General features: G+C 48.8%; 1 protein-coding gene across 7 annotated transcripts in view; it reads left to right on the plus strand.

Moving 5' to 3' along the window:
* The window catches only part of CASZ1 (castor zinc finger 1), a 300,204-nt gene that overhangs the window by 260,909 nt on the left and 14,033 nt on the right, over positions 1-25,262 (plus strand). For all 7 annotated transcript variants that reach the window (XM_081923378.1, XM_081923380.1, XM_081923381.1 and 4 more), the window contains 9 exons: positions 3,314-3,404; positions 7,198-7,362; positions 11,351-11,523; positions 13,054-13,916; positions 17,040-17,181; positions 17,963-18,026; positions 19,728-19,891; positions 23,037-23,159; positions 24,378-24,707. In XM_081923378.1, coding sequence (XP_081779504.1) covers positions 3,314-3,404; positions 7,198-7,362; positions 11,351-11,523; positions 13,054-13,916; positions 17,040-17,181; positions 17,963-18,026; positions 19,728-19,891; positions 23,037-23,159; positions 24,378-24,707 — 2,115 coding nt within the window. The remainder of the gene's footprint in view (positions 1-3,313; positions 3,405-7,197; positions 7,363-11,350; positions 11,524-13,053; positions 13,917-17,039; positions 17,182-17,962; positions 18,027-19,727; positions 19,892-23,036; positions 23,160-24,377; positions 24,708-25,262) is intronic.

The raw sequence follows: 25,262 nt of genomic DNA on the forward strand, positions 1-25,262 counted from the left end.
CTCTCCGCAAGCAGCGGGAGCGTTCCCGCTGCTTGCGGAGAGGTGCCTGCATGCCGAAGCCTGGGCGCGCTGAGCTCAGCGCGTCCAGGCTTCGCGGACCTCTCCGCAAGCAGCGGGAACGCTCCCGCTGCTTGCGGAGAGCTGCCTGTTTGAGGGCTGGGGTCGGGGGAAGCTCTAGCTTCCCCCGCCCCAGCCCCGCACCTGGGGGGGAAATAATTTTTTCCCCTTTATTTCCCCCCAAAAAAACTGGGTGCGCCCTATGGTCCGGTGCGCCCTATGGTGCGAAAAATACGGTAATTGCTTAGTTTAATTGCTTCTGACAGCTGGTTTAGGCTGCCTCTTCTGGAGTGAGGAAATGACGTAGAAATGAGAGTGATGATCATTTGTTCAAGACTGATACCTCCTAAAGCTCTGCCACCCATGTAGATTGGTGGGGCGCAGAGTTCTCATATGAAATGTGGGGGTTTGATGGGCCAAAACAGCACCCTCAGTGCCCTTAGCGGTGTTGGAAAGGAAATAGATCAGGCATATTGGAATGCCTGTTTCTCCGCTATTGAGACTGCCATTAGCAGAAACCTTCTGGGAGTCGGGGCCCAATCCAGCCCAGATCAAACTCCGGGGTTTATGAAGTCCTTTGGTGACAATGAGCAGGAGTTAAACATGTGCTTAACCCCCCACCCTGCCAATTGTAATGAAGGGTGCCTGTGGTCACGCCTCATACCTCTTACTACAGTGTCCTTGGAACAGAAAGAGGGAAGACCATAAATTGAACATGCTGTTATTATCATCACATCTCCCGAGTGCAATCTAGATCTTTCCAATTAAGATGTGTTTCTGCCAGAGGTTTAACCTGAGTTTAAAACTTCCCTGGGTTTTCTCCCTCTGGGGCTGTAGTTGTAGACGGTGGCAGAGTTATCCTCTCCCTTGCATTCTCAGTGCCCTGGCAGAGCGAGGGCTCCTTGGAGTTCCTTGGATCAAGACTTGATAGGATTTCAAACCCGGTGAAGATGGTTGGTGATGCAGACTAGGTGGGGGAAAGAGCCTGTTTCGCAACCCTCGTGAATCCTTTGTGCCGTTTTGGAATCTGAACAAAGAAGAACTTGGTTTACCCTTTGTTCCCAAGGCCAAAATTGCTATTTTGTTTTTGTTTTTCTAAAGTTCATCTCTCCGCCACTGCTCAGGTTTCTCAATCACCTGCCTTGGCGTATTCCTGATTCCTTGCAGTTCTTTCTCCTCTCCTTCTTTCCTCCCCTGGGAGAGGCATGTCTGCTTCTGGCATCTGTCCCCTTTTCTGCAAACGCCGTGGCAAAGAAGCGATTTAAATTTTTTAGCAATGCCCCTCTCTTCTGTCAATTACGCCCCCCCCCCCTTTCCATCTCTTCAAGGCCTTCTGCCTCTGCAATTGACCACCTCTTCCTGTGTGCTTTGCAAATGCCATCTTCCCTGCTGCCACCACTCCTCTCTTTTTGCCATCTTCCACTCCAAAAAGCCTGTCCTTAACTCTCTCTCTCTTTCCTCTTTCCTGCCATTCCTCCCCTGGGCCGCAGCCTCGGTTTCCCCTTCAATTCATGGCTCTTCTTTGATGCCCGCCCCAAGAGGCTCTCGCAAGGAATATAGTGCCGTGTGGCATTTGGAACCTCAGAGCAGATGGCGATTTAGCTCTGGATGTTTCCCCATCGGAGTCCCCTTTCAAATTACTCCGCAATATGCTCTGTACAATGCACCCTCCTGGTTGCTGGTTTCTGCAAGCCCCTGTTGTGTTGCTGACTGTTACGCCTTTGCTCCCCGGCATATCATGGACTGCAGTAGTCCAGCCAAGCTTTCCTTATAGCAGACAGTCAGACCTCTGTCTCTTGCTCTCTGGGGGAAGGGTCGTAGCTCAGTAACAGAGCATGTGCTTTGCAAGCAGAAGGTCCCAGGTTTCAACCCAGGCAAGGCTGGGGTTGCACTCTGCCTGAAACCCTGGAGAGCTGTTGCCACTCAGTGTAGGCGTTACTGAGTAAGATAAACCCAACAGTCGTGACGCTGTGTATAATGAAGTTTTCTGAGTTCTGTTTCTTCCCTCTCTGCTGCCACTGCCCCTTTCTCTGCTTCTCAAAACCAGAGTCTACAATTGCCTATTTCATATAGCACATGCAGAAAAGCATTGGGGACGGGGAGCACAGAAAGCTGCTGAGTTGTACCAATGGTCTCTCTAGCTCAGTAATGCCTACACTGACAGGCAGAGGCTCTCCAGGGTTTCAGGCAGGGAGTCTGTCCCATCCCTACCTGGAGGTGCTGTGGATTGGACATAAGAAAAAGCCTCCCAGATCAGGGCAGTGGCCCATTTAGTCCAGCATCCTTTGTTCACCTTTGACCTTTTGCATATAAAGAGCTGTGGCCCTCTGCAGGAACAGAGGAGGCAGGAATCTCTCTCAGCCTTACCTGGAGGTGCTTTTGGCAATTTAACCTGAGACCTTCCGCATGCCAAGCAGGCACTTTAACCACTGAGCTATGGCTGAGTTTAGCATTCCAACGGAGATGCTAGCTAGCCCCACAATTTAATTAACATGAGTGTGGATCTTCTAGCCATTTCCTATAAACATTCTGTAGGTGCAAAGTGCTTCCGCGGAGAGAGCTGCAGGAAGCCAGCTTTAAAATTTTGCACCATTCAAGCCTCCAGATAGTGACTGAGGATGCACACAGCCCAATATAGAAACCTTGCTGTGGTTTCTGCAACGTCGCACCTTGCCCAGACAGTGGCTATAGCTGATTGCATTCTGTGGGTTTGCCATGCAAATGCAGAACCTACTGTTACAAAATCTCATATCCTGCTCTGTATGGTGGCAAGTCACATGCCTTAGTGGGAAGCCCACATGCAGGACATGAGAGTAGTCGCTCTCTCCTGCTGTCAATCCTGGTATTCTGGCCTGGTTCACGCATAATGCTAAGCCATGGTTTGCAAACTATGGTTTAATTGAACCATCTGATCCCAGCCCACAAAGCATCCTCGGTAGCAAACTAGAGTTTGCTGTTGGTTTGTAAACCTTGTTCTGTGAACTCGGAGGGAGCATATAGACATAATGACTTCCCATTTCATGTCAGACACTCATGCAGGTACCTCAATGCATAACATAGCAGCACCACATGCCAGGCTCCAAGAAGTGTGAACCCAACTTGAAATTAGCACCTGACTAACCAAGGAAGACAGGGGCGGGGTTGAATTTATTTTCTTTGAAAAATGCTCTCATGATATTCACACTTTCCTTTTTCCTCTTTCTTTCTTTCTTTCTTTCTTTCTTTCTTTCTTTCTTTCTTTCTTTCTCACATTCAGGTTTTCCGGAAGCCAGCACTGCGGACACATTCACTGTGCATACCAATACCGAGAACATTATCACTGCCTTGACCCGGAGTGTAACTATCAGGTAAAAACCAAATGAAAATAAATCATTGGGGGGGGGGGATCCTTAAATAGTACGGTGGGGCAAAGTTCAATCCCAGGCTTTGAAACAGCAAGGGTTTGTTGGGGAGAGGGGAGGAGCTTTGTTTGAGTCTTTTGAGCGCCACACTGGCTGCGAGCTAAATAGGCCAGTGGTCTGACTCAGCAAAAGGTAGCAACAGTGAGATCATCTGTTTGGGAAGGGCCAGAGCTCAGTGGCAGAACACATTCAGAAGGTTTAGTCCCTGGCATCTACCAGCGATAAGATCTCAATGGTAGGTGATAGGGAAGGCCTCGTTCTACTCGAGACCCTGGGGAGCAGCTGCCAGTCAGAGTAGACTGGCCTTCCCCCAACTTGGTGCCCTGCAGATGATCATTGCCCATGCAGTAGCCAATGTGCTCTGAGTCACAATAGCTGGCTGTAACATCGCCTCCTGCAGGAGCGGTTTTCCCATTGGCAAAAGGATCGTTTCTCAAGTCTTGCATTATTAATACAGCATCTACGTAATTGTGCACACGCAATACATTTGAAGCATGTTTGTTCATGCCAAAGAATCCTGGGAACCGTAGTTTGTTGCGGGCACTGGGAACTGTCGCTCTCTGTGGAGTAAAATACCGTTTGCAGGATTCTTGGGACGAAGTGGGAGCGTGCTTGAAATGTGCTATACATTCACAGAATGTATACAGCCTGTGAAGCCACCCCAGATTTGTTTTCTACTAGGAACCTGGCACAGTAGATACCTGTACCATTGAGATCAAAGCCTACTGTGCCCCAGGAACACTTTGAGATTTGGATGGTGGATCACAGGATTCAGCCAGAGGAACTGAATCCTGGAATTTGTTCATGCAACCATGAGCGTCCCTGCAAATCATTTTTGAAGGTTCTGCACATGACAATAACCTGCCGATGACCAGCTGGTTAGATACAGCCACTGCCCCGTGGAGGATTAGAAGGATAAATGCGTGTCAGAGGCACTCACAAAACCAGTCACTGTACCCGCACATACAAATTGGGGTGTCTTCACCATATAACTCCCCCATAGGCCAGCGAAGGGGGGAAACCTGCATCCCTTCAGATGCTGCTGGACTCCAGCTCCCATCAGTCCCAGTCAGCTTGGCCAGGGGTCGGGGTTGGTGATGGGAGCTGTAGTCCAGCAACATCTGGAGGGCTAAATAGTCTGCAGCTAATGGTCTGTAGACACACAACCTTTTTTCCCTAAAGGGTAGCCTCATCATCGGACCTCAATTCCAGTGGCATCATCCTATAAGCAGGCTGCAATCAGCTTCCTGTGATAGCGCAAGACGAATAGAAACCTTAAGCCAGCAGACACCATTTGAAGCACAGGCTTCCCCTGGCTTCCCCTGGAGGAGCTGCACTGTCAAGCAGGCAGGGGCGGGTGACAAATCAGGCTCAGCCTAGCTGGCCAAGTGACGCCTCAGCAGCTACTGATGCAAAGCAACCATTGAGACGAGCAGCGGTCCTGAGATTGCGGTTTAGTTTCGGGAAGAGATGGCTGGATGCTGGGAGGAAGGGGCAGAAGCCAGGCTGCAATTGCTGGGAGAGGTGCCAGGGCAAGATTGTCAAGCCAGCTTCCCAGTCACATGCTGTGTTTGTTTACTCTGCACTTGAATCTGAGCGAGTGACGCCGCTGTTTCTGTGGTTAGGGCCTCCGCACGTGGTGGGGCAGGAGGTGTGTAAGGGATTCCCAGGAACTGCCCGCAGCGGAATCTTGATTTCTGCCCTGGCACCTGCCAGGCTCAGAGGAACAACTTCAACCACAGCAAGGGAAACTGGCCCAGTCCTGGCCAAGTCCTGGGGGGCCCCGTGGGTTTCTATTGATCGAACCGGGGATGTGGGCAGTGACCATTCTGCACCAAAGAGGAGCCGTCTGTCTGATGAGATGGGCCGTAAGGAAACAAGAGGGCCTTGAAGAAAAGGGGGGGGAGGCTCTTGCAACAGACCTTGGGAGCTGTCCAGGCTTGTGGGTGGAATCGCCTGATCCCACCAGGGAATAAAGCTTTAGGCTGAGTTTTTCCAAATGCAAATTACCCTGCAGGCGAGATATATATTTCTTATAATGAACGGCGCTCAGTAATAAGTGGCCGCAAATTAACGGTGATTGGCAATGGAATTCCTGTAATATAACGCCTTGGGGAAATCAGCCCATGGCTCTTCTTTGGCGTTCCTGTGTAAATCCCAAAATTTAATAAAAGCAACAGAAATAGATCAGGATTTATTTTTAGTATAGCAGGAAAATGGGTGGGAATTGGGGGAGGGGGAGATATTTTCCTATATGTGTCCAGAGGGTATTTTTCTTGGCATCTAGACAACCTACTGCATCCAACAGGCTAAACTGGGCTTGTAGCCTCCCTACCAGAGCTTGGAATAGCCGTCTCGAGGTGCTGGGTACTTGGAAAGGGAAGCATTGTCTGCATATTGAAGTCTTGCCAACCAGGTGTCTCTAAGAATGGAAACCTGCTTTCCTAAGCTGTAGTAAGGGATTTTAGCTCAGTGGCAGGGCATCTCCTTGCATGCAGAAGGTTCCGTGTTCAATCTGCCTGAAACCCTGGAGAGCTGCTGCCAGTCAGTATGGACCAACGATAAGACAGCTTCCGATGTCCTGAGCTAGGGCAGTTTCATTCACAACACTTCAGTTGGTGCTTGCATTTTCCATTTCTGCCATTTCAAAATAAAGCCTTGGTTGGCTGGAATGCTGTTTGTTGTAAATCCAACCTTCTTTTGTGGTGTTCACACATTGCCACCCTTTTGCCATTACTTATGAGCACACTGTTAAAGCTACAAATGGCTTTGGAGTGCACAGTTGCTGAGCCTGTATGAAAGGGATTCTTCTTCCAAAGGCCCTTCTGCAACTCATGTCGCCCCACCGCCTCAAGTAGTACTTAGCTTTCACAGTTTAATGTGGGACTGCCTCTTCCACACTTACCAAACCAAGGTGTGAATGGAAAGACAGCAATCCTTCAAACACTGCAATTCTCCAGATTTTGCAGTGCAGTTTTCTGACCCAAAACCATGTATAAAAATGTATTTGCAGGGGGAAATCCACACAAAGTATCAAGGAAAACAATGTACAAAAGTGTGTTGTCTCATATGAAATTGCTTACAAAAAAAGCTTATATTGGGTTGTACCCAGTCTCAGTCCTGCTCAGAATATACTCATTGGAATTAAAGGATGTAAAACCGACTTGGGACTATTGATTTCTATGGGTTGGGTCTAACTTAGTTGGGTGAAAAGGTAAAGGGACCCCTGACCGTTAAGTCTAGTTGCAGACAACTCTGGGGTTGCGGTGCTCATCTCGCTTTACTGGCCGAGGTAGCTGGTGTTTGTCCGCAGACAGCTTCCAGGTCATGTGGCCAGCATGACTAAGCCGCTTCTGGCGAACCAGAGCAGCGCACGGAAACGTCGTTTACCTTCCTGCCAGAGCGGTACCTATTTATCTACTTGCACTTTGACGTGCTTTTGAACTGCTAGGTTGGCAGGAGCTGGGACCGAGCAACGGGAGCTCACCCCGTCGTGGGGATTCGAACCACCGACCTTCTGATCGGCAAGCCCTAGGCTTTGTGGTTTAGACCACAGCGCCACCCGTGTCCCACTTAGTTGGGTCCAGCCCAATAAATGATAAACTCTTGTGGAAATTGGGCAACCCAAACTATGGACACTGAAGAAGAAAAAAGAGAAACCGAAATTGACAAAGATCTGCCCCTGCCTCCCTGCTCCCACCCTGCCTCACCTCTTCTGCGTCTTCCTCTTGCCCCCCAGAGATTCACAAGCAAACAAGATGTGATCCGGCATTACAACATGCACAAGAAGCGAGACAATTCCCTCCAGCACGGCTTCATGCGCTTCAGCCCGCTCGACGATTGCAGCGTTTACTATCACGGCTGCCACCTGAATGGGAAAAGCACACACTACCACTGCATGCAGGTAACGATGCTGGGCTTCTGCCATCAAGTGGCACGGAGAGCGAAGGGACCCCCAGGGCTAGTATCTGCATGGGTGTTTTAACAGAGCCACCAACCCTCACGCGTGGCATGCATTTCCAGGTTGGAGCTAGGCTGGGAGGGGTGTGTGTGGTCCAGAGATTCCTTGAGAGGGGGGGGCTGTAGCTCAGTGGTAGAGCACCTGCATTGTCCAAGGATCAATGCTTAGCCTCCCTTGGTAGGGCTGGTGACACCATGGAGAGCCGCTGCCAGCCAGTGTAGACAGTACTGAGCTAGATGGACAAATGGTCTGGCTCAGTAGAAGACCATTTCCTATGATTCCTTGTGCAAAAGTCATCTTTCACCATGGAGCCAACATGTTGCTGTGAGGATTCATAATGGGATTCTTATCTTTAAAGATACTACTAGATCCCCCCATAACTGCTTTGGGGGAGGCTGCTCAGCTTGCCAGCCTATTGTGCCAGCTCATGGGATCAGGAGATCTTGAAGAGATTTCCCCAACCATAGTGCCCCAGATGTCGTTGTTTACCCACACATTTGATGTCTGAAAGAGATTGGATGCTTGTCCTCCTCAGACTAGATACATTGGAATTAATGGACTTGACTAACATGTGTCCACTAATTTCAGTAGGTCTACTCTTGAGTAGCACCTTGTTAGCCACGACCTTCTATCTCTGGCAAGTCACAGTGGCCAAAACGATGTGATTGATTTTAGTAGTTTTTGGAATGCTTTTGATTGCTTTTAGAAGGTTTTTTTAAAAATAATGCTACAGATACGTTTGTCACTTTGGGGTCTTTTTGGAGAAAGGGCAGAGTATAAATCAAACAAATAAAGAATATCTGTATGGCCACATGTTGCAGAAGGTGGACAGAGAAACCCCGTTTATAGGCACAGATTTCTGAGAGATCCCTGTTTCACCAGGAGGTTGATTTTGGGCAGAAATCTCTCTGTCTAGGCTCACCTATCAGAGTCAACCCAAAGATGGGTAAAAGGAGCATTTTTCTAAAGAGCTTTTTATTCAGATGAGTGCCATAGGCAACAATGGGGAACGTTGCTTGATTCCATCCATTCCCGCTCAAATTTTGACAAGAAGAGTCATAAACAGCTCCGCTGTGCACCCAGGACAGGGACATTTCCTGGGTGTGGGGGAAAGGCCAGAGTTTGGAGTGGAGAGCTGATATTTCCCCCTTACACACATCCGGGCAGATCCTTTGTAGGAGTGATGGAAGGGTCAAGCTCTGGGGGTCTCTCTCCAGGGTGCTCCTTCCTCAAGCCAGAGAGGCCATCAGAACTGCCGCATTCCTCTGTTGATATACAACCTCTCTGCGCAAGGCCTGCCCTTTAGCAATCGCGTTTGTCCCTTTGTAGCCAGCTGCTAAGCCAATCAAATATTAATAACAGCCCAGTGTCAAAAGAAAGAAGGGAAGAAAGGAAGCTGGCTCTCTCACTGCCAGGGAAAAAAGAGGTTTGCGAGAATTATGGCGCAGCCTGTCGCTGCAAGGGGGGTTTCCAAAGCCAGCCATTTTGCAACCACGCCATCTCCGGAAGCCGTATGTCAAGGGTGGGGAAGCTGTGGCCTCCAGGTGGCATTGGGCTCCCATCAGCCCCAGCCAGCATGCCCAGTGGTCAGGGAGATGATGGGCGTTTTAGGCCAGGAGCTGGCCTGTTGTTCTTCAGGCTCTCTTGCAGCCATGGAAATCAGGCTATCAGGAGGGGAGCCATGGTGTGGAGAGATCCCTCCATCACCCTAAAATACTTTAAGCCTACCTGTGCAAGGGGGATTTAGCCCTTGGGTGTACTCTCGTTTCTACCAAGCACATGGGTTCTCAGGAGGAGGCCATCAACAGCTACCGGCCAGCCACGATGGCTATTCTCTGCCTCCACAGTTGGAGGTGGTTTGCTTCTGAATACCAGTTGCTGGAAACCACAAGAGGGGAGAGGACTCTGGTGTTCCAGTCCTGCTTGCAGGTTTCCCCACAGACATCTGGTTCACCACTGTGAGAACAGGATTCTGGGCTAGATGGGCCATTGGCCTGATCCAGGAAGCCCTTCTTATGGGTTTCTGTGGAAGCTTATGAGGTCCCATCAGGTAGAAGATCAGCACTGACCTGGAGGGCCACATGAGGGTGTTGAGTTTGTTCAGCACTGTCCTCTTACCCTGCAAAGGGTGGCCTAGCTTTGTCTTCCCCAGCCCAGGATAACTCCAAAATGTTTCTGGACTTCCAGTTCCCATCATCCGTGACTCCTGCCTGCCTGGTTTGGGCTGATGGGAGTTGGGAGTCCAGCAACTTCTGGGAGGAAACTAAGCTGGCAAAAGCAGGCCTAGCCCATGTGAACAGAGAGCACACTCCTACAATGGGATCCGCTGCCCCGCAGCAGAAGCGTTTGTGCGGAAGGAATTCTGTGGGAATGGGTAGAAAGGGTTGCCCGAAGCCAATGCCCATGTTAAGAAGAAAAGGCCTTGGAACAGGACGAGTTCCCAATTCGAGCAAATATCTCTTAAACAGCAGTATTTGCGCCTGGCCCTCTCCTCCCTTTCACCCCCCCCACACACCTTTATGTCCATAATTGGCATGGACAAAATTCAGTTAGTTGTTTATACCAATGAACATTTTTCATGCTTTAGCACAAAGAGCCCCATTGCAAATTATTCATGAGGAGTTTTTTGTTTAATTTTGCCTTTTAACACCACGGCCGGGTCTGTCTTCTTTCAAGGTGTCACTGTGGAAAGAAGCCCATGTTCTATCGGGAATCGCTTCGGATCTCTCTCTCTCTCCCCTCCGCCCCCCACTTTTCCCCCCTGGGTGTTTTCCAGATGTTTTGTTATTGCCTCTTTGAATCAACCCAAGCTGAACCGAACCAGGAGTATGGGGCTGGTGTGGGGGTGGGAGACAGGAAGGGTGTTTTGATTTGCTTCATTTCTGAGATGGTGCAGACGTTGGCACATGACACACAGAAGGTGGTGGGGAGGGCGAAAGCGCTCTTGGCGGGCACAGTGGCATTGTCAGATTCCACTGGAATTTTACTCAATATGGCAAATTAGCTCACTTTACTCAGGAACAGCTGAGGGAGGAGGTAGGGTTTCAGCATTCCATTCCCAACACACACACACATCACGCCTGTGAGTTTATAGCAAAGCAGATGACAAAGGGTGTTCATTCCCCGTGGCCAACTTGATAGGGTAGCCAAGTCTCCTGCGCTGGTCATTCACTGGCCATTCTCACAGTGGCTAACCAGACGCCCCAAGGGGAAGGCCACAGGCAGCGCTTGAGTGCAGCAACAACTCTTGCAATTTCCAGCAGCTGGGATTTAGAGGCATACTGCCTCCTGCACAACTATCACATGTGCCTGTCTCTGTTACATATTGCTGCTACGTCACCTTGGACTGTGGAAGCAGACCCACTTGCTGGAAGCTGACCAGGTTGATCCAGCAGCTGCCAGCCTGACCTTCCAACTCCTCTACCTTAAGTGGGATAGGCCATAATTTTAGGACTGTTTCCTCCTCTTCCCCACTTGCTATTTTGGGAGAGGGACCCTGTAGCTAGATCACGTCCTTTGCAGGAAGAAGGCCCCAGGTTCCATCCCAGTCATCTCCGGTTAAAAAGATTGCAGGTGATACGGAAGACCTCACTCTTCCTGAGACCCTGGAGAGCTGTTGCCAGTCAGAGTAGGCAATACTGGCCTAGGCTGGGAAATAGCCTGGCACAATATAAGGCAGCTTCCCTTGTCCTACTCTCTGTCACCCCCATGCCCCAAGTAAGTGTAGTTGGAGCAAATATCTGCCCCTTTTGCTGTGCTGCCAGGCAGGAAAATTTCAGAAGTCATGGTATTTCTCCCAGGTGGAGATGCTACTGTCCTTTATAAACTCTCTGCTCTCTCCCCAGCAACGTGTCTCAGGTGAGCTTATATGTCACTCTTTCTTTCATTTACCCAACCTTCACCCCGCCTCCTGATTGTTCCTTTGCACCAGGTGGGCTGTAACAAAGTCTATACCAGCACTTCCGACGTAATGACCCATGAGAACTTCCACAAGAAGAACACCCAGCTCATCAATGATGGATTCCAGCGGTTTCGGGCCACGGAGGACTGTGGCACGGTGGACTGCCAGTTCTACGGGCAGAAGACCACTCACTTCCATTGCAGGTGGGCTCTCTGCAAAAGGGGGAAACAGTTCAGGTTACCCTGGGGGCATCACTCTGCTCTAGCCTGGTGCTCTTCAGGGCTACATGTTGAGCTACAGCTGCCATCATCCCTGACAGTTGGTCATGCTGACCTCTGTGATGGCAGCTCTTGTTTACAACAAGCACCACCAAGAAGAACCTAAAGGACATGCTGGTCCAAAGAAAGACAGGTCTTACAGATCCTGCCCCATTAAAAGAGGCCACAACTACTTGAAACCCTTCACGTTGAGGGCCAAAAGCTTGGGTAATGAGGAAAGTTCCCGCCTGGTGCCTAAAATTAGATGAAGAAGGTGCTAGGCGAGCTTCCCTGCAAAAAGCATTCCACAAGTGGGGAGTCACCACTGAAAAGGACCATTCTCATGTTGCCACCCCTCTAGACCTTCCTCAGTGAGGACACACAGAGAAGAGCCTTAGATGACAGTTACAGGGTCCAAGTCAGTTCATGTGGAGAGAAGCAGTTGTTGAGGTACTTGGGTCCTGAGCCGCATATGGCTTTATAGGTCAAAACCAACACTTTGAATTGAAGCCCAGAGTCTAACAACAACTGGACTGAATTGAGTTGGAGTCAAACAACATCTGGAGGGCCACTGGTTCTTCATTCCTGATGTACACCACTTGAGGATGACCCATGGAGTAATATGAATATTCTTAGCTATGGCAGCTCATTCACAAACACAGCTTGTGGGTTGTCTCCAGCTAAGTCCTGCCCAGAGAAGACCCACTGAAATCAATAGAGTTCAGTTGGTCCTGTCCATTAACTTCAGTGGGTCTACTCTGAGTAGGACTAGCATTGGCTACAACCTAACTATTTCATTCTCCTGTCCCCAAGTGACAGAAATGTACATGTGGATTTCTCTGTGGTTTTTGCTGGGACTCTGAAATTTAAAAAAAAAAAATCTATAAAGTACCACTAGAGACAGGAACATTTTGCAAAAATATTAATTCATGTAAAAAATCATATACCAGAAAGTGAGAGAACAAAGGAAAAGCACAGAATGAAAAGATGTTGGTGGGGAGGTGGATCCAGTTACAAATCAGGAATCTCTCTTATACCAAAGCTTAGTTCAGACCTCCTTGTATTTGAGGCATATCACTTGAACTTGAAGGGTAGCTCCATGGCAGAGCATCTGCTTTGCATGCAGAAAGACCTGGTTCCAATCCCCAGAAGCATCTCCAGGTAGGGTTGGGAATGTCTCCCGTCTGAAACCCTGGAGTGCCACTACATCTCTGCGCTGACAGTACTGATCTCACTGGACTAATGGTCTGATTCAGTATAAAGCATCTTCCCATGTTCCTGTGAGAGCAATGGTGAGCTTTGCTCCTTAACCCTGGTTGCTATATACATAGTTCGGCACAGTGGTTTCCAAAATGAAGCCAATATCTGGGGTAGCAGGCGGAGGTCGAACTGCTCTACGTAGCACTTCTGCTCAGATATAGGAATGCCTGCCTTGATCTATGCCTGATCCTCCACTCCCCCTGTCGCACCTCACAGGCGTCCTGGTTGCACTTTCACCTTCAAGAACAAGTGCGACATCGAGAAGCACAAGAGCTACCACATCAAGGACGACGCCTATGCCAAGGACGGCTTCAAGAAGTTCTACAAGTACGAGGAGTGCAAGTACGAAGGCTGCGTCTACAGCAAGGCCACCAACCACTTCCACTGCATCCGGCCCGGCTGTGGCTTCACCTTCACCTCCACCAGCCAGATGACCTCCCACAAGCGCAAGCACGAGCGCCGCCACATCCGCAGCTCGGGCGTGCTGGGCCTGCCCGCCTCCCTCCTGGGGGCCAAGGACAACGAGCAGGAGGAGTCCAGCAACGACGACCTCATTGACTTCTCCGCCATGAGCTCTAAGAACTCCAGCCTGAGTGCCTCCCCCACCAGTCAGCAGTCTTCCGTCTCCCTGATCGTCCCGGGAGCGCCCTCCTCGGCGGCAGAGCTCTCGGCCTCGCAGGCCTCCAGCAAACCCAACAACATGCCGACGGCTTCCAAGATCCCCGGCCTCCTCTCCCAAGCCCTCCCGAGCAATATCCCTTTGGCCCTGGCACTCTCCAACGCAGCACTTCCCGGAACGGCGGGCTCTTACTTCCCTATCCTCCCCAGCCGCGTCGCCACCCCGCTGCCCGCCGGCTCCGCCAGCTTGATAGCCGCCAGCGCTTCCGGCACCAATCCAGCGCCGTCTGCCAGCTCCCCTTCCCAGGCCATCTCAGGTTCCAGCGAGGCAGCGGCCACCTCTTCCCCAACTCCGGCAGCATCCATCATGGAGAGGATCTCTGCCAGCAAAGGCCTGATTTCGCCAATGATGGCCAGGCTGGCTGCTGCAGCACTTAAGCCCTCGGTGGCTGTGGAGGCAGGTGAGTTTGTTGGCCCTCCTGGTTGAATGAGGGGGGTTATTTGTCCAGTCGGGATTTGGAAATCTCACACACATGGGGAAAGAAGGGACTCCAGTTGCTCCATCACACTGGAGAAGGTGGGGAGCCTTTTTATTGTCAAAGATAACACAGCCGCTTCTACAGCTCAGGAGACCTAGCATCTAGCAGCTATTCCCAGGTCCGTGCACTATGGAACAGTTGCAGCAATTGGGGACCACTCTCCCTCCACTAGTTCATGTACCTTCCTCTGATGGGCTGCACGCATGCAGCTAGAGACTATGTCTGCATGGAAGCTGCCTCTGATCATCCTTCTTCAATCCCCTCCTGGTTCTGGAAGCCAGTTGTCCAGGGGAGAGTGGAGAAGCACCTGGTATTTCACTTGCCTGGCCTGCCTCTTTCCCCCTCTCTGAAGCTTCCCCTGCCTCTGACTCTTGCTTCCTGGCTGGTACAGGTCCCCACAAAGCACTGCCCCCTCTCTCGAGTCAGACTCCAGCCCCCTTCCCCCAATGCACACGTTCTGCCACTTAAACACAAATATAGTTTGAGGCTTCTTCTTGAGATGTGCTTGTGAAGGGGGCCCAGAACCTGTTCTGAACCTTGGTTCAAGGGAACAGGGATGGAGGAAGATAACTTTTAGTTCTGTTACCTGTTTACCAGATCAGCTGCCCAGATAGAAAGCAGGTTTGGTTTTGAAACACACACAGTGACTTTCCCAATCTGCTGCTGTCCCAGCCTCAAAGCCCAGCTGCAGAGTCCCACCTTTTTAGTGGTTCATTAAGGACCCGTGAATGGGAGAGATACAGCAGTAACACAAAGCCTATTTGCAAAATAAATGGGTGGCGACCCAGTCATTCTTTGATGGTGGAATGCCAATCTGAGCTGACTGCACCATCATGGCTGACCTGTTCTAGGTCTTTGGGAGAAGCACATTGTGACTTGTCAGGGAGGTTTTGGAGGCAAACCGGGAGGGTTATGTCTTTTCTGGACAAGACAATGACTTGCCCATTTCCTCTGGTGAGTAAAACTGCCCCAGCTGACTCTTTGGCTCAGCCCCCTTCTATTCCCGCACATCAGCATCAACCCTGGATCATTGCCAGCTCCTTGTAAGCATCTATTTCAGCCAACAGTTTCCTCTGTCCTCTGCTGCCATCCTTCTCTGGGGTAGTGGGGAGGAGAGGAGATGTTTACCCAGATTAGTTTCCCATTGATCCCTCTTTGGAACGGCAGCTGCCTCGGATGCTTTGACTTCCTGGATCTGAAGGAACAAGCAGCTCTCCTTCAGCCATCTCGGGACTCCTTGAGAAGCAGCAGCAGCCCGATCACTTCACAGCCAGATTAGGGGCTTTTACTGTGACTAATGGAGCCTTTCGCAGTGCTAGCCAAAGATGCACAGCTGGCCTGTTGCAGCTGTAGCCGGGGAAGCTTGGGTATCACGGGCCTGTTTTTAAGCCTGCTGCAAATGTGCACGAGCCCAAATGGAGGGAATCAGACTTTCCTGGTCATACTAAAAGTTAGATTGCTGTTGCATTCTTCATCAAGATGACTTCTTTCCAGAGAGTGGAGAGAGACAGAGACAGGCAGAAATGGGGAAGGCTTTTCCAGCAGTAGACTAATAGACGAGATTCTATTCACACTTCATCTGTATTTGCAATATGCACTCTGGCTTTGCTTTCAGGTTTCCCATTGGGACACCTGGTGGGCGACTGTGAGGACAAAATGTTGGGCCAGATAGAAAGGTTAGGTGGAGGCCTGCAAAAGGAGGACCAGTCCTCCTGTTGGGCAGGAGGAGGAGGCGGCCTCAGGCAGCACATGCCTGGGAGCCAGGAGTGGGGAGGGAGAGCACATAGCAAGGTGATGAAAGACAGAGCTATATGTGCCACATGGCCTGTTTTGCCCCCTTAAGCCGGCCTGCCACTCTCAGGTGTGGTGAAAAACACTGCTCTGTCACCATTGTTGAAGTCAGATTCGACTTGTCAGCTGGGGAGGCAGGAGATGCCGATTTGTCCTTCTCAGGCACCAAAAGGCCAGTGCTGTGCAGAAAGTTGTCAAAACCTTTTTTTTTTTTAATCATTTATTTTTCCTGAAAGAGAGAGGTCATCGCGGGAACTATTTTTCCTCTTTTTAAAAAATAAAATGCCACTTGCTGTCTGTGAAGCAGTTCACCGTCAGCTGTAGTGCCTCCGGGTAGATTAATATTTTAGTCACTTGGGGATTGTGGATGAAAGCCCGGCGGACATCTTCCTGTCAGCAATTTCCCCCTCTGCCATCTTTTAATCTTTTTCTCTGCGTCTGCCTCATTCTTTTTTTATTTATTTAATGTGTTTTTGTAACTTTATGGGATGTTTGCCCCTACTTTTTTCTTCTTCTTTTGAAGCAATTTCATTATATATATTTTTAAAAAATTAGATTTTTCCAACGTAGTTTGGGACAAGGAGTAGAGACCCAAAGGCCAGGCGGTGGCCCTCTCTGGCTGGGACAAGGCAAGATGGCGGAAGAGGTCGCGCAGTTTGAACCAATCTGATTGGCTGTCAGTTTCGATAGACCTGACACCGCAGACATTCCTTTTGGGCATGCTCAGTGAGGAGGCCGGAGCGCGGTCGCCAAGGCAACGTTGAGATTGGGGAATGGGAAGGGGGCTTGACTAGCAGTCTCAAGCTGCCACATTGCCTCAGCATTAACAGAGTCTTTAATAAACGCTTAAGAGGCAGCCCCGCAAATTAGTTATGACAGTTTGCGCAGAGCATCAGATCTCCCCCTCGCTCCTGCCGCCCTCCTCCTTTAAAGGGCCCATAGCCTGGACAACTTTGACATAATTTTGCAATAATTATCACTTGGAAGAATTTCCGCGCCGGGGTGGACGTCAGAACCGATCACGTCAACCCGGCAATAAATGCTGACCAGCAGACTCAGGCCATTCTTTTTCTCAAACCTTACTGTTGCCGTTGTTGGGGTTTTTTTTTACTTTCTTGTGCATTATTTGATATTGTTTGATCCTTATTGTCAGTTGGCTTCCTTTATTTACTTATTTAAAACTTTATGGGTTTTCCTCCCCACTCCCTCCCTCCCTGCTTCCCTCCCTCCTCTCCTTCCCTCTCTAAAACACAGGGAATGGACAACCAACCACTCCTGGACGGTTTAATCCAGCTCAGATTAAGCAAGAGGCTACAGAGAATCCAGGCTCTGTGTCCACCGTGACCCAGGATTCCTTGCAGGAGCACAGCTTGGACCTGAGTGTAAAGGATCATAGGTAAGAGAGGGAGGCTCTGCAGCGACAGATTTGGGTGATGGGGAAGAGGAACATGGCAATGTCCTAAAAGCTTGCTGCATTGAGCGTGGGTGGGGAAGAGGGCATCATCAGAAGCCTCTAATCTGACTAAAGCGGTTAAGATAAACGTGGCCAGGCCTGCTGCTGGGAAGAAGGTCATTGGAGATGGCAGTTTGTGCACCAGTCCTGTTTGTTCAGCTTTTCAGTGGCCCCCAGCCTGGCTCACGTACCCTTAAACTCCACCTCACCCTTTTTAGCTGTGTAGTGAATCCATCAGAGTTTTGCCTGGGTTGCATTGTGCGGGGCAACCAGCTCCCTCTGCTCCCATGGGCTTTCTTTAAGGCACTGTATGCCAACTGGGGGGGCGCTGATGGGAGTTGTTGTCCAAAACACTTGGAAGGTGGCACGTTGGCCTAGCTGGCATCCAGACACCCTTCATTCATTTCCTTGGAGTGCTGTTATAACTCAGAACCAGGACGGGGTTGAGCAGTGAAGAGGACAACAACTTGGCTGTTGGACGTAAGAACTGTCACTCTCCCGCTTACATCTCAGCCAAGCCTTCAGGTGCTGGACTGGTTAGGCCAGTGAGCTTTACCCTGGCTGGCTGGAGAGAGTGGCTCCCACCTCGTCCGTCCTTCTCCAGCAGGTGGAATGTGAGGATGGGGACCCCAGTTTGAAAGGAGAATTAATTGCAGTTGTCGTCATTCCCCCCGCCCTCACCAATGCACATCTTAACTAAACCCTGTTGGTTTGTGTGTTCCAGTAATGAATCAAATGGCCACACAGTCTCGGCAAATTCATCTCTTTTATCCTCGCTTATGAATAAGGTAAGAGCCATCCATCAAGGGCCTTTCATTCCCCCCACCAAGAGAAATTAAAGCCACGGTGGCGAGGTGGGGAGGGAGGGGGAGACGCGTTTGTTTTTTAATGTTTTGCCTCTAATAAGATGAGTTTGTACCATTTAAATTTTGAGACCATTTTTCATCGGGTATAATTTCAGAGCCACTGCTTACGAATTAATTTAATGAACTGGCTGAAGAAATATATCGCAGCCTCTGACATCTTCTCTCTCCCCCCACCCTCCTATCCCTTTGGAAACGGGAGGCCTCCGAAAGGGGTTTGTTTTTTAATTTCCAAACCAGACAATTCCTCTTTTGTTTCCTGTTATTAATTCTATTTATTTACCGTAAAAGTTTTCTGAGGGTGGTGGCAGGTGGTTATTTTTCTGAGTGGAGAAAGCAGGGCAAGCGTGGGAGAGGGCAGGATATACCTGAAGTTTTGAGCCAGGATCTTTGATTCCATGCTTCCAGCACCCTTGAATGCCACTGCTCGGGAATATTTATTTTTTATAAGTGCATAATTCTTTTGTTAAGTTGGGGCAGGGGAGAATAATTATGCACCCAACAGATATATTTTTTCACCCTTTTACATGATAAATGCTACTTTGGCTAGATTAATTGTGCCCCCCGTAGCCAGCTGCATCTGCAGTCTGGGTATCCTCAAAGCCAGCCTTCGGTGTCCTGTTGCGTGATGAGTTTTCGAGGCATCCCTGTTTTCTTCCCCTGAGCTCTGAGCGTGAGATCCAGCCAGGGCACAGAACCCCCCAGAAAGGACAATGTGACTTTGTCTGATGTTCGTTCGTTCTCTCTCTCTCTCTCTCTCTCTCTCTCTCTCTCTCTCTCTCTCTGCCTTCCCCTGTCCATCCATCCCAGAAAGCTTTTTATTTCCTTCTCTCATCAGGATTTCAGTTGTTCTTTTAGCACATTATCGAGCTGGACTGTGCCACTGTGTATTTTCAGCTCTTCTTTAAATATGTCAAAGCACCTGCTGATTTGGATTGTTAGAGGGTGGTTTGGGGGGGGGGTTGTTCTCCAAAGAAGGAAACTCGCAGAATTTGGCCAGTTTTTTCTTTCTTTCATAAACTGTATATACTGTTACACACACACACACACACACACACACACACACACACACCAAAAAGCACTCAAAGCGGTTTTGTTTTGTTTTGTTTTGTTTACTGACTGTAGATAAAACCTGACTGTAGCCCCAGAGAGCACCAGGAACTCATTCTGCAGAAGTGGGCTCCAGAATCTGATCTTGAGCCCTCTTCAGATTTCTCCCAGCAGCTTAATACTGCTTCCCAAATAACTGACAACCAAGTGAGGGAACCACTCATTATTAGACCTTAAAACAAGGAGCATCACTGCTCTGGGAGTCAGTATAGAGGGGCAGGGACCTACTTAACAACTGCCAGGGGTCTCCTTCCCCAACCTAGTGGCCCGTGTGTTTGTGCTAGCTGAGGCTGATGGAAGTTGTACTCCAAAATGTCTCATTGTGGAAGGTTTCCCTAGCAAATACACAGTTGTCATAGGATTTGGACCTGGGCTTCCTTTGCTCCACTTGACTCCACTCCCCAAGCCTGTTCTTTTCTGTTACTTTTTAGGACAAACCACAACTTACTTGTGGGATAATCTCAGACGAACTCAGGATTTATCTCCTAACATACCGCATCTACTTTCTCCCCACAGATGTCTCAGACCAACCCCAACCTCGGCAACCTTCTTGGCTTGAAGGTGGAGGCTGACGGCAGCCCTCTGGGAGCTTCAGGTGATGCCACGCAATACCTGGGCAAGACAGTGAAGGCTCTTGTCCAGGAGAAACTCTCTGAGCCCTGGAAGATGTACTTGCGCAGGTGGGTGCAGGTTCTGACCCAGGTTAGGTGGTGTAAAGGGGATTGGTATGATACCAACATTACCCACTTAAAAACTGTTCGGGGATTTTGTGGCACTCCCTGCTGTGGCTGGGCATTTCTGCTCCCTGTATAGAGCCGAGTAAAGACCTTCTTATTTCAGCAGACATTTGGAGATGGTTGTAATGAAGCGGTATATAAATTGTCAAAATAATGACATAAGGCTGCCTGTGTTCCTGCAGCAGTTCAAGATGGCTGTCACCATCTCAGCCCTGTCTCTGCTGCATTTAGATGCTTGAGCAGCACAGGTTGCACAATGTCACAGCCACCATAAATCTAAATTATCATGAGTTCCAAGGCTGTAATCATTTACATTTTATTTTACCATATTTAACTATCAAGCGGCTCACAAATACAGCCAGAAGCTGTATCATTCATTCATTCGTTTAAAAAAATGTTTATATGCCGCTGTGCCATAAAAATGTATCACAGCTGTTTACAACGAATATGAAAACAAAAAACCAAACAAAGAAATCATGAAAAGTTTAGAACAAGTGAAAAGAAATTAAAAAGGAGCCTCACCAATGATCGAGCTGGAATATAATGGTTCAGGCAATTTCTGCGGGATCTTGCTTTAAAAATGTAAGGCACTACATAAAAACAAGGAGGGAAAAACCAATATATCTAAAAGAGGAGTTGAAACAGATAAAATGAATTGCTATTAAAGCCTAAAATAGTACATACTTTTCCTGGTGTCTTCAAGAGAGTAAGGAAGGCGCCAAGTCAGTATATCTGTGGAGAGAGCTGTGCAATGAAGGAGCCATCACTCAAGAGGCCTTTCTGGCTGTGGCCTGATTTATTAAGGTTGTGGCGCCCAGTGAGGGATGTCAGCATACAATCTCAGTTGAGAGCTAGGTTCAGATGGGAGCAGGCAGCCCTCCTGATGCCCAGAAATGGGGGAGGGGGGCAATTTATGGCGAGCCTGCAACCCTCCCAATGTTGTTAGACTCCAACTCCCATCAGCCACAGTCAGCATAGCTGGTGGTCAAGGATGATGGGAATTAGAGTCTGACAACATTGGGAGGGCCCCAGATTTCGTATCCCTGGATGCAAGGCTCATGGTTGCTGGGAGCCCCATCCAGAAAGGAAGCTCCCTGCAGTGTCTCTGCATGAGTAGCTGCTCTGGCTTTTATTAAGACTGATGAAAACAGGGATGATGGGGCACCTGTAGCCCTTCCAACTTTTGTTAGGGCTGCAGCTCCCACCAGCCAGCATGGCCAATGGTCAGGGATGTGGGAGTTGGAGTCCAACTACATCTGGAGCGATGCATATTCTTCATCCCTAGTTTATGGACTTAGCAATCAAAACCAGCGCTATGAATTGAGCCTGGGTCCTACTGTGTGTTCTGTGCACGTCACTCCTTAGCAGGTCTCTCTCCCCTGAATCAGTGTTGTTGCCCCGATTCTTTCTGCAGGCTCCATTCCCCTGATGATTTCTCTGCCCTCGTTCTGGGGCTCCCAGCTCCTCCCAGACTAGCATAATTTGTAAATTTCATTAAGTTGGCTGTTTACTCCCTTTTCCCAGATTACTAATCAAGACATTAAATAAATTCAGACCAAGCCGGTCTCTTTCCCGGCAGGACTCATTGCACGCACACACACACCCAAAAAAAACCTTAGCGGCAGTCATTTGTCATTCTCCTTTGTTTATGATCCTTCAGCCTGTTTGTGCCCCAGAAGCTGTTACTTGCACCCCAGCCAGTTTGAGAACATATGAGAGACGCTATCAAAATGCCTTTACTTAGGAGACGGATTCATTGCCTCCCTCCTTCCACTCAGTTTATAACTATGTTTTTCTAAAAAGTAATCCAGCTTGTCCAGAGAGAGGTTGCACTCTTCTAGAATCCCAAAGCTGTTCTCAGCATTCCTTTGATCTTCTAGGTGTTGAATATCTTTTCCGTAGAGATATGCCGAATTAATGAACACCTTGCCACCCCCCAAAACAATTCTTAGAAAAATTGTGGGGGCCGGTAGAGGGGGCCTTGAAGCTCCCCCTCCCCAGATTTTCAAACCATCAACACGTCTGCTCTCTTCAGACAGTGCCAGATTTGATAGAGAAAGACATTTACAGATGTCTTTCATCCTGAAAGGCAAACTATCTAGCTATCTGTTAGTACTGGATAAACTAGCAAGAGCTTTCATTCAGATAAAAAAAGGACCATAGCATCAAACACTAATGTTGCTCCACTGAAAATGTCAATTTAAAGAAAAGAAAATCTTTGCCTTGTACAACAGTAACGGTCCTTGAACTATTTTAAGCCATTTTGGTGTGGTGTGTTACCAACAATATTTGGAACACTTCAACCCTTCTTTTCTTGAAATTGGTTCAAAGCAGTCAAAGACTCCACCTTTCCAAATGTGATAGAGAAGAGTGTATTAGAAGTGGCCTTTCTTTTCAAAGTGCCAGTGTCCACTGACTACATTTCAGTTATCTCATGAGTAAAAGAAACAGTTTCCTTCTTTCAGGATCTCCCCCTGCCCTAAAAAAGGACACCTTCATCAGTGTTATTTTCAATATGTAAATGTATTTAAATTCAACCGATTCAAAGCCAAACAGTTAATTAAAACATTGACATTCCTATGGAATGATATCCTGATTTCCTCCTGCTCTAGCGAATTTCCCCCCTTTTGTCGCGCTGTATCTGTTTGATCAGCCAAGCCATTATGTTTAGGCGCTTGTAAGCTCGTGTCCTTGTCTCCCTGGTTCAAAGCCGACTGAGAAGTCTAGCTAAGCAAACGTAACTGGCAGCTGTGGAAGAGCCCTTTTTGGCAGGTATGCCTTGCTTCCAATATGTGAGAAAGCATCAAAGAGGCCACCAGCTTTTGCTGGTTCAGTCCCCACCATCTCCAAGGCACCTGCTTGAAGCTCTGGAGGGTCATAGAATCAAGAGAGTTGGAAGGGACCCTGAGGATCATCTAGTCCAACCTTCTGCAATGCAGTAATATGCAGCTGTCCCTTACGGGGATCGAACCTGCAACCTTGGCATTACAGACAGCACTGAGGTAGATGGACCAGCGGTCTGTCTCAGAATAAGGCAGCTTCCCCATTTCTCTCTGTTAAGGTATATATATATGTCTCATTTTGGCAGATTTGGTACCAAGGACTTCTGCGATGCTCAGTGTGACTTTCTTCATAAAGTGCATTTCCACTGTGTGGTGGAAGAATGTGGAGCCCTCTTCAGCACCTTGGATGGAGCCATCAAGCACGCCAAGTAAGGGGATGAGCCAAGACACAATGAATTCCAATGCAAACACACACAATACTTACAATTGCTCTCGATTAAAAGGTTGGAGGGGCAACCCCTGGGGTTACAGGAGCTGTGTGTGGCCTTGGCAGGATTCGGACAGATGGTCCTGAGTGAACGCAGTTGTTCACCCTGCAATCCCACCTGCCCTGATTTGAGATTTCATGGGTGGAAGTAATTGTGTTGGCCTTCCTTTTGCTATCTGGAACTTTGTTTTGGTTGGGAACATGGCACACTTCCTCCCTTTGCCTGGTGAGTGCAGCACAGTGGCTAAGAGTCCTGAGCTGTTCATCAGTTTGAATCTCGCCTCTGACACAGTAATCATAACTGTGGTTAAGCTCAGTTAGTTTGAAGCAGGCGACAGTGTCAGTTTGGAACAAACAACAAATTGCAGTTAATCTAAACCAGAAGGTGGAAACGCCTGAATTCCTCCTTGCCAACTGTGCTTGAGGAGATGAGGGGGCTAAGTGAGTGAACTCAAGGTTCATCTAGGGGAACCTTTGACTTTCTAGATGCTGCTGCACTCCCAACGCCCATCAGCCCATCCAATGATCATGGATGATGGTTGCTGGAATCCAGCAACATCTGGAGAACTGAAGATTCTCCCATGCCTATTCTAAACTATGCTTTAGAACGGCTTCTGAAGACAGCTGCCGTGTTTTGTCTTTGGGTTTCACATGGCTCAGGATTTTGGGACATAAATAAAAAGGGTGATTTAAGATACCTTGGAGGCCAGGAATCACCAGCACCACCTCCAGAAAGAAATAAAAGAGTTATCTATTACTAAAAATAATTTAAAAAGCAGGCATAACTTGGGTGTTTTTGGTTTTTTTAAAAAGGGGGCTGATAATAAAGGAGGAAGGATGGAAGAGTGAAAAGGTTACTTACCTTTGTCCAAATGGAAACAAAGAACTTTGGGCTGTGTTGAACTAAGTTGCACTCAGAGGAGACCCATTGAAATTAATGAAATGAAGTTACGTTCCTTAACATCACTGGGTCTACTCTGAGTAGGACTGGGCTTGCATACAACCCTTTTTATCTACTCAGTGGTAATGACTTCCACTCTTTGGAAACATGGGTGTGGTGCACTAATCAGAATGGGAGGTGAGGTGTGGGCTGCAAAGCAATTTTCATGTATAAAGTGTATGAGCCTAATGTTAACTGCTGTCTCCCCTCTTGCCATAGTTTCCACTTCCGAACAGATGGCGGAGCTGTGAAAGGAAGCTCTGAATTCTCTTTCCCAACCGTTGCTGAGACCAAGACTTCCTTAGCCCCTTCGTCACCCTCAGCTTCTTCTTCCGCTGCCCTGGCCAACACCTCTGCCCCGGATGTGCCCGCCCCAAGCTCGGTGACTGTGCCCTCCACTCCCACCCTCCTGGCCTGGAAACAACTGGCTTCCACCATCTCTCAGATCCCCACATCAGTGCCTAACCTGGCCACGTCCCCCTTGACGACGACTTCCCTCGAGAACGCCAAGCCTCAGGTCAAACCTGGCTTCCTCCAGTTCCAGGAGAAGTGAGTGACTTCACTTAAAGGGGAGAATGGAGGACTGGGGGAGGCAGACCATTTTCCCCAAGAGCAATTTTCTCCCAAAGATCATATCCTTGCTGCTCCCCTTCCACAACCATAGTGCAATCCCAGCTCTTCTCCCTCTCGTTTAAAGCCAGGATACTTCTGGGTCTCTGCAGGTAGCAATGACACTACAGTGGTACCTTGGGTTACAAACACCTCAAGTTACAAACATTTTGGGTTATAGACTCCGCTAACCCAGAAATAGTACCTCGGGTTAAGAACTTTGCCTCAGGATGAGAACAGAAATTGCACGGTGGTGGCGCAGGTTAAGAACAGTTTCTGGTTAAAAACCGACCTCTGGAACGAATTAAGTTCATAACCAGAGGTACCACTCTTGCTCCCACAAGCAGCAGTGATGGCCAGAAACCTAGATAGCTTTAAAAGACAAATTCATGGAGGAGAAAAAGGCTGTCAGTGGCTAATAGCCCTGATGGTTTTGTTATACCTCCAGTGCTGGAGCAGTATGCTTCTGAAAACTGCAGGAGTGGGGAGTGCTCT

The sequence above is a fragment of the Podarcis melisellensis genome (genome assembly GCF_964234715.1).
Source record: "Podarcis melisellensis genome assembly, chromosome: 8".
NCBI classification, from domain to species: Eukaryota; Metazoa; Chordata; class Lepidosauria; order Squamata; family Lacertidae; genus Podarcis; species Podarcis melisellensis.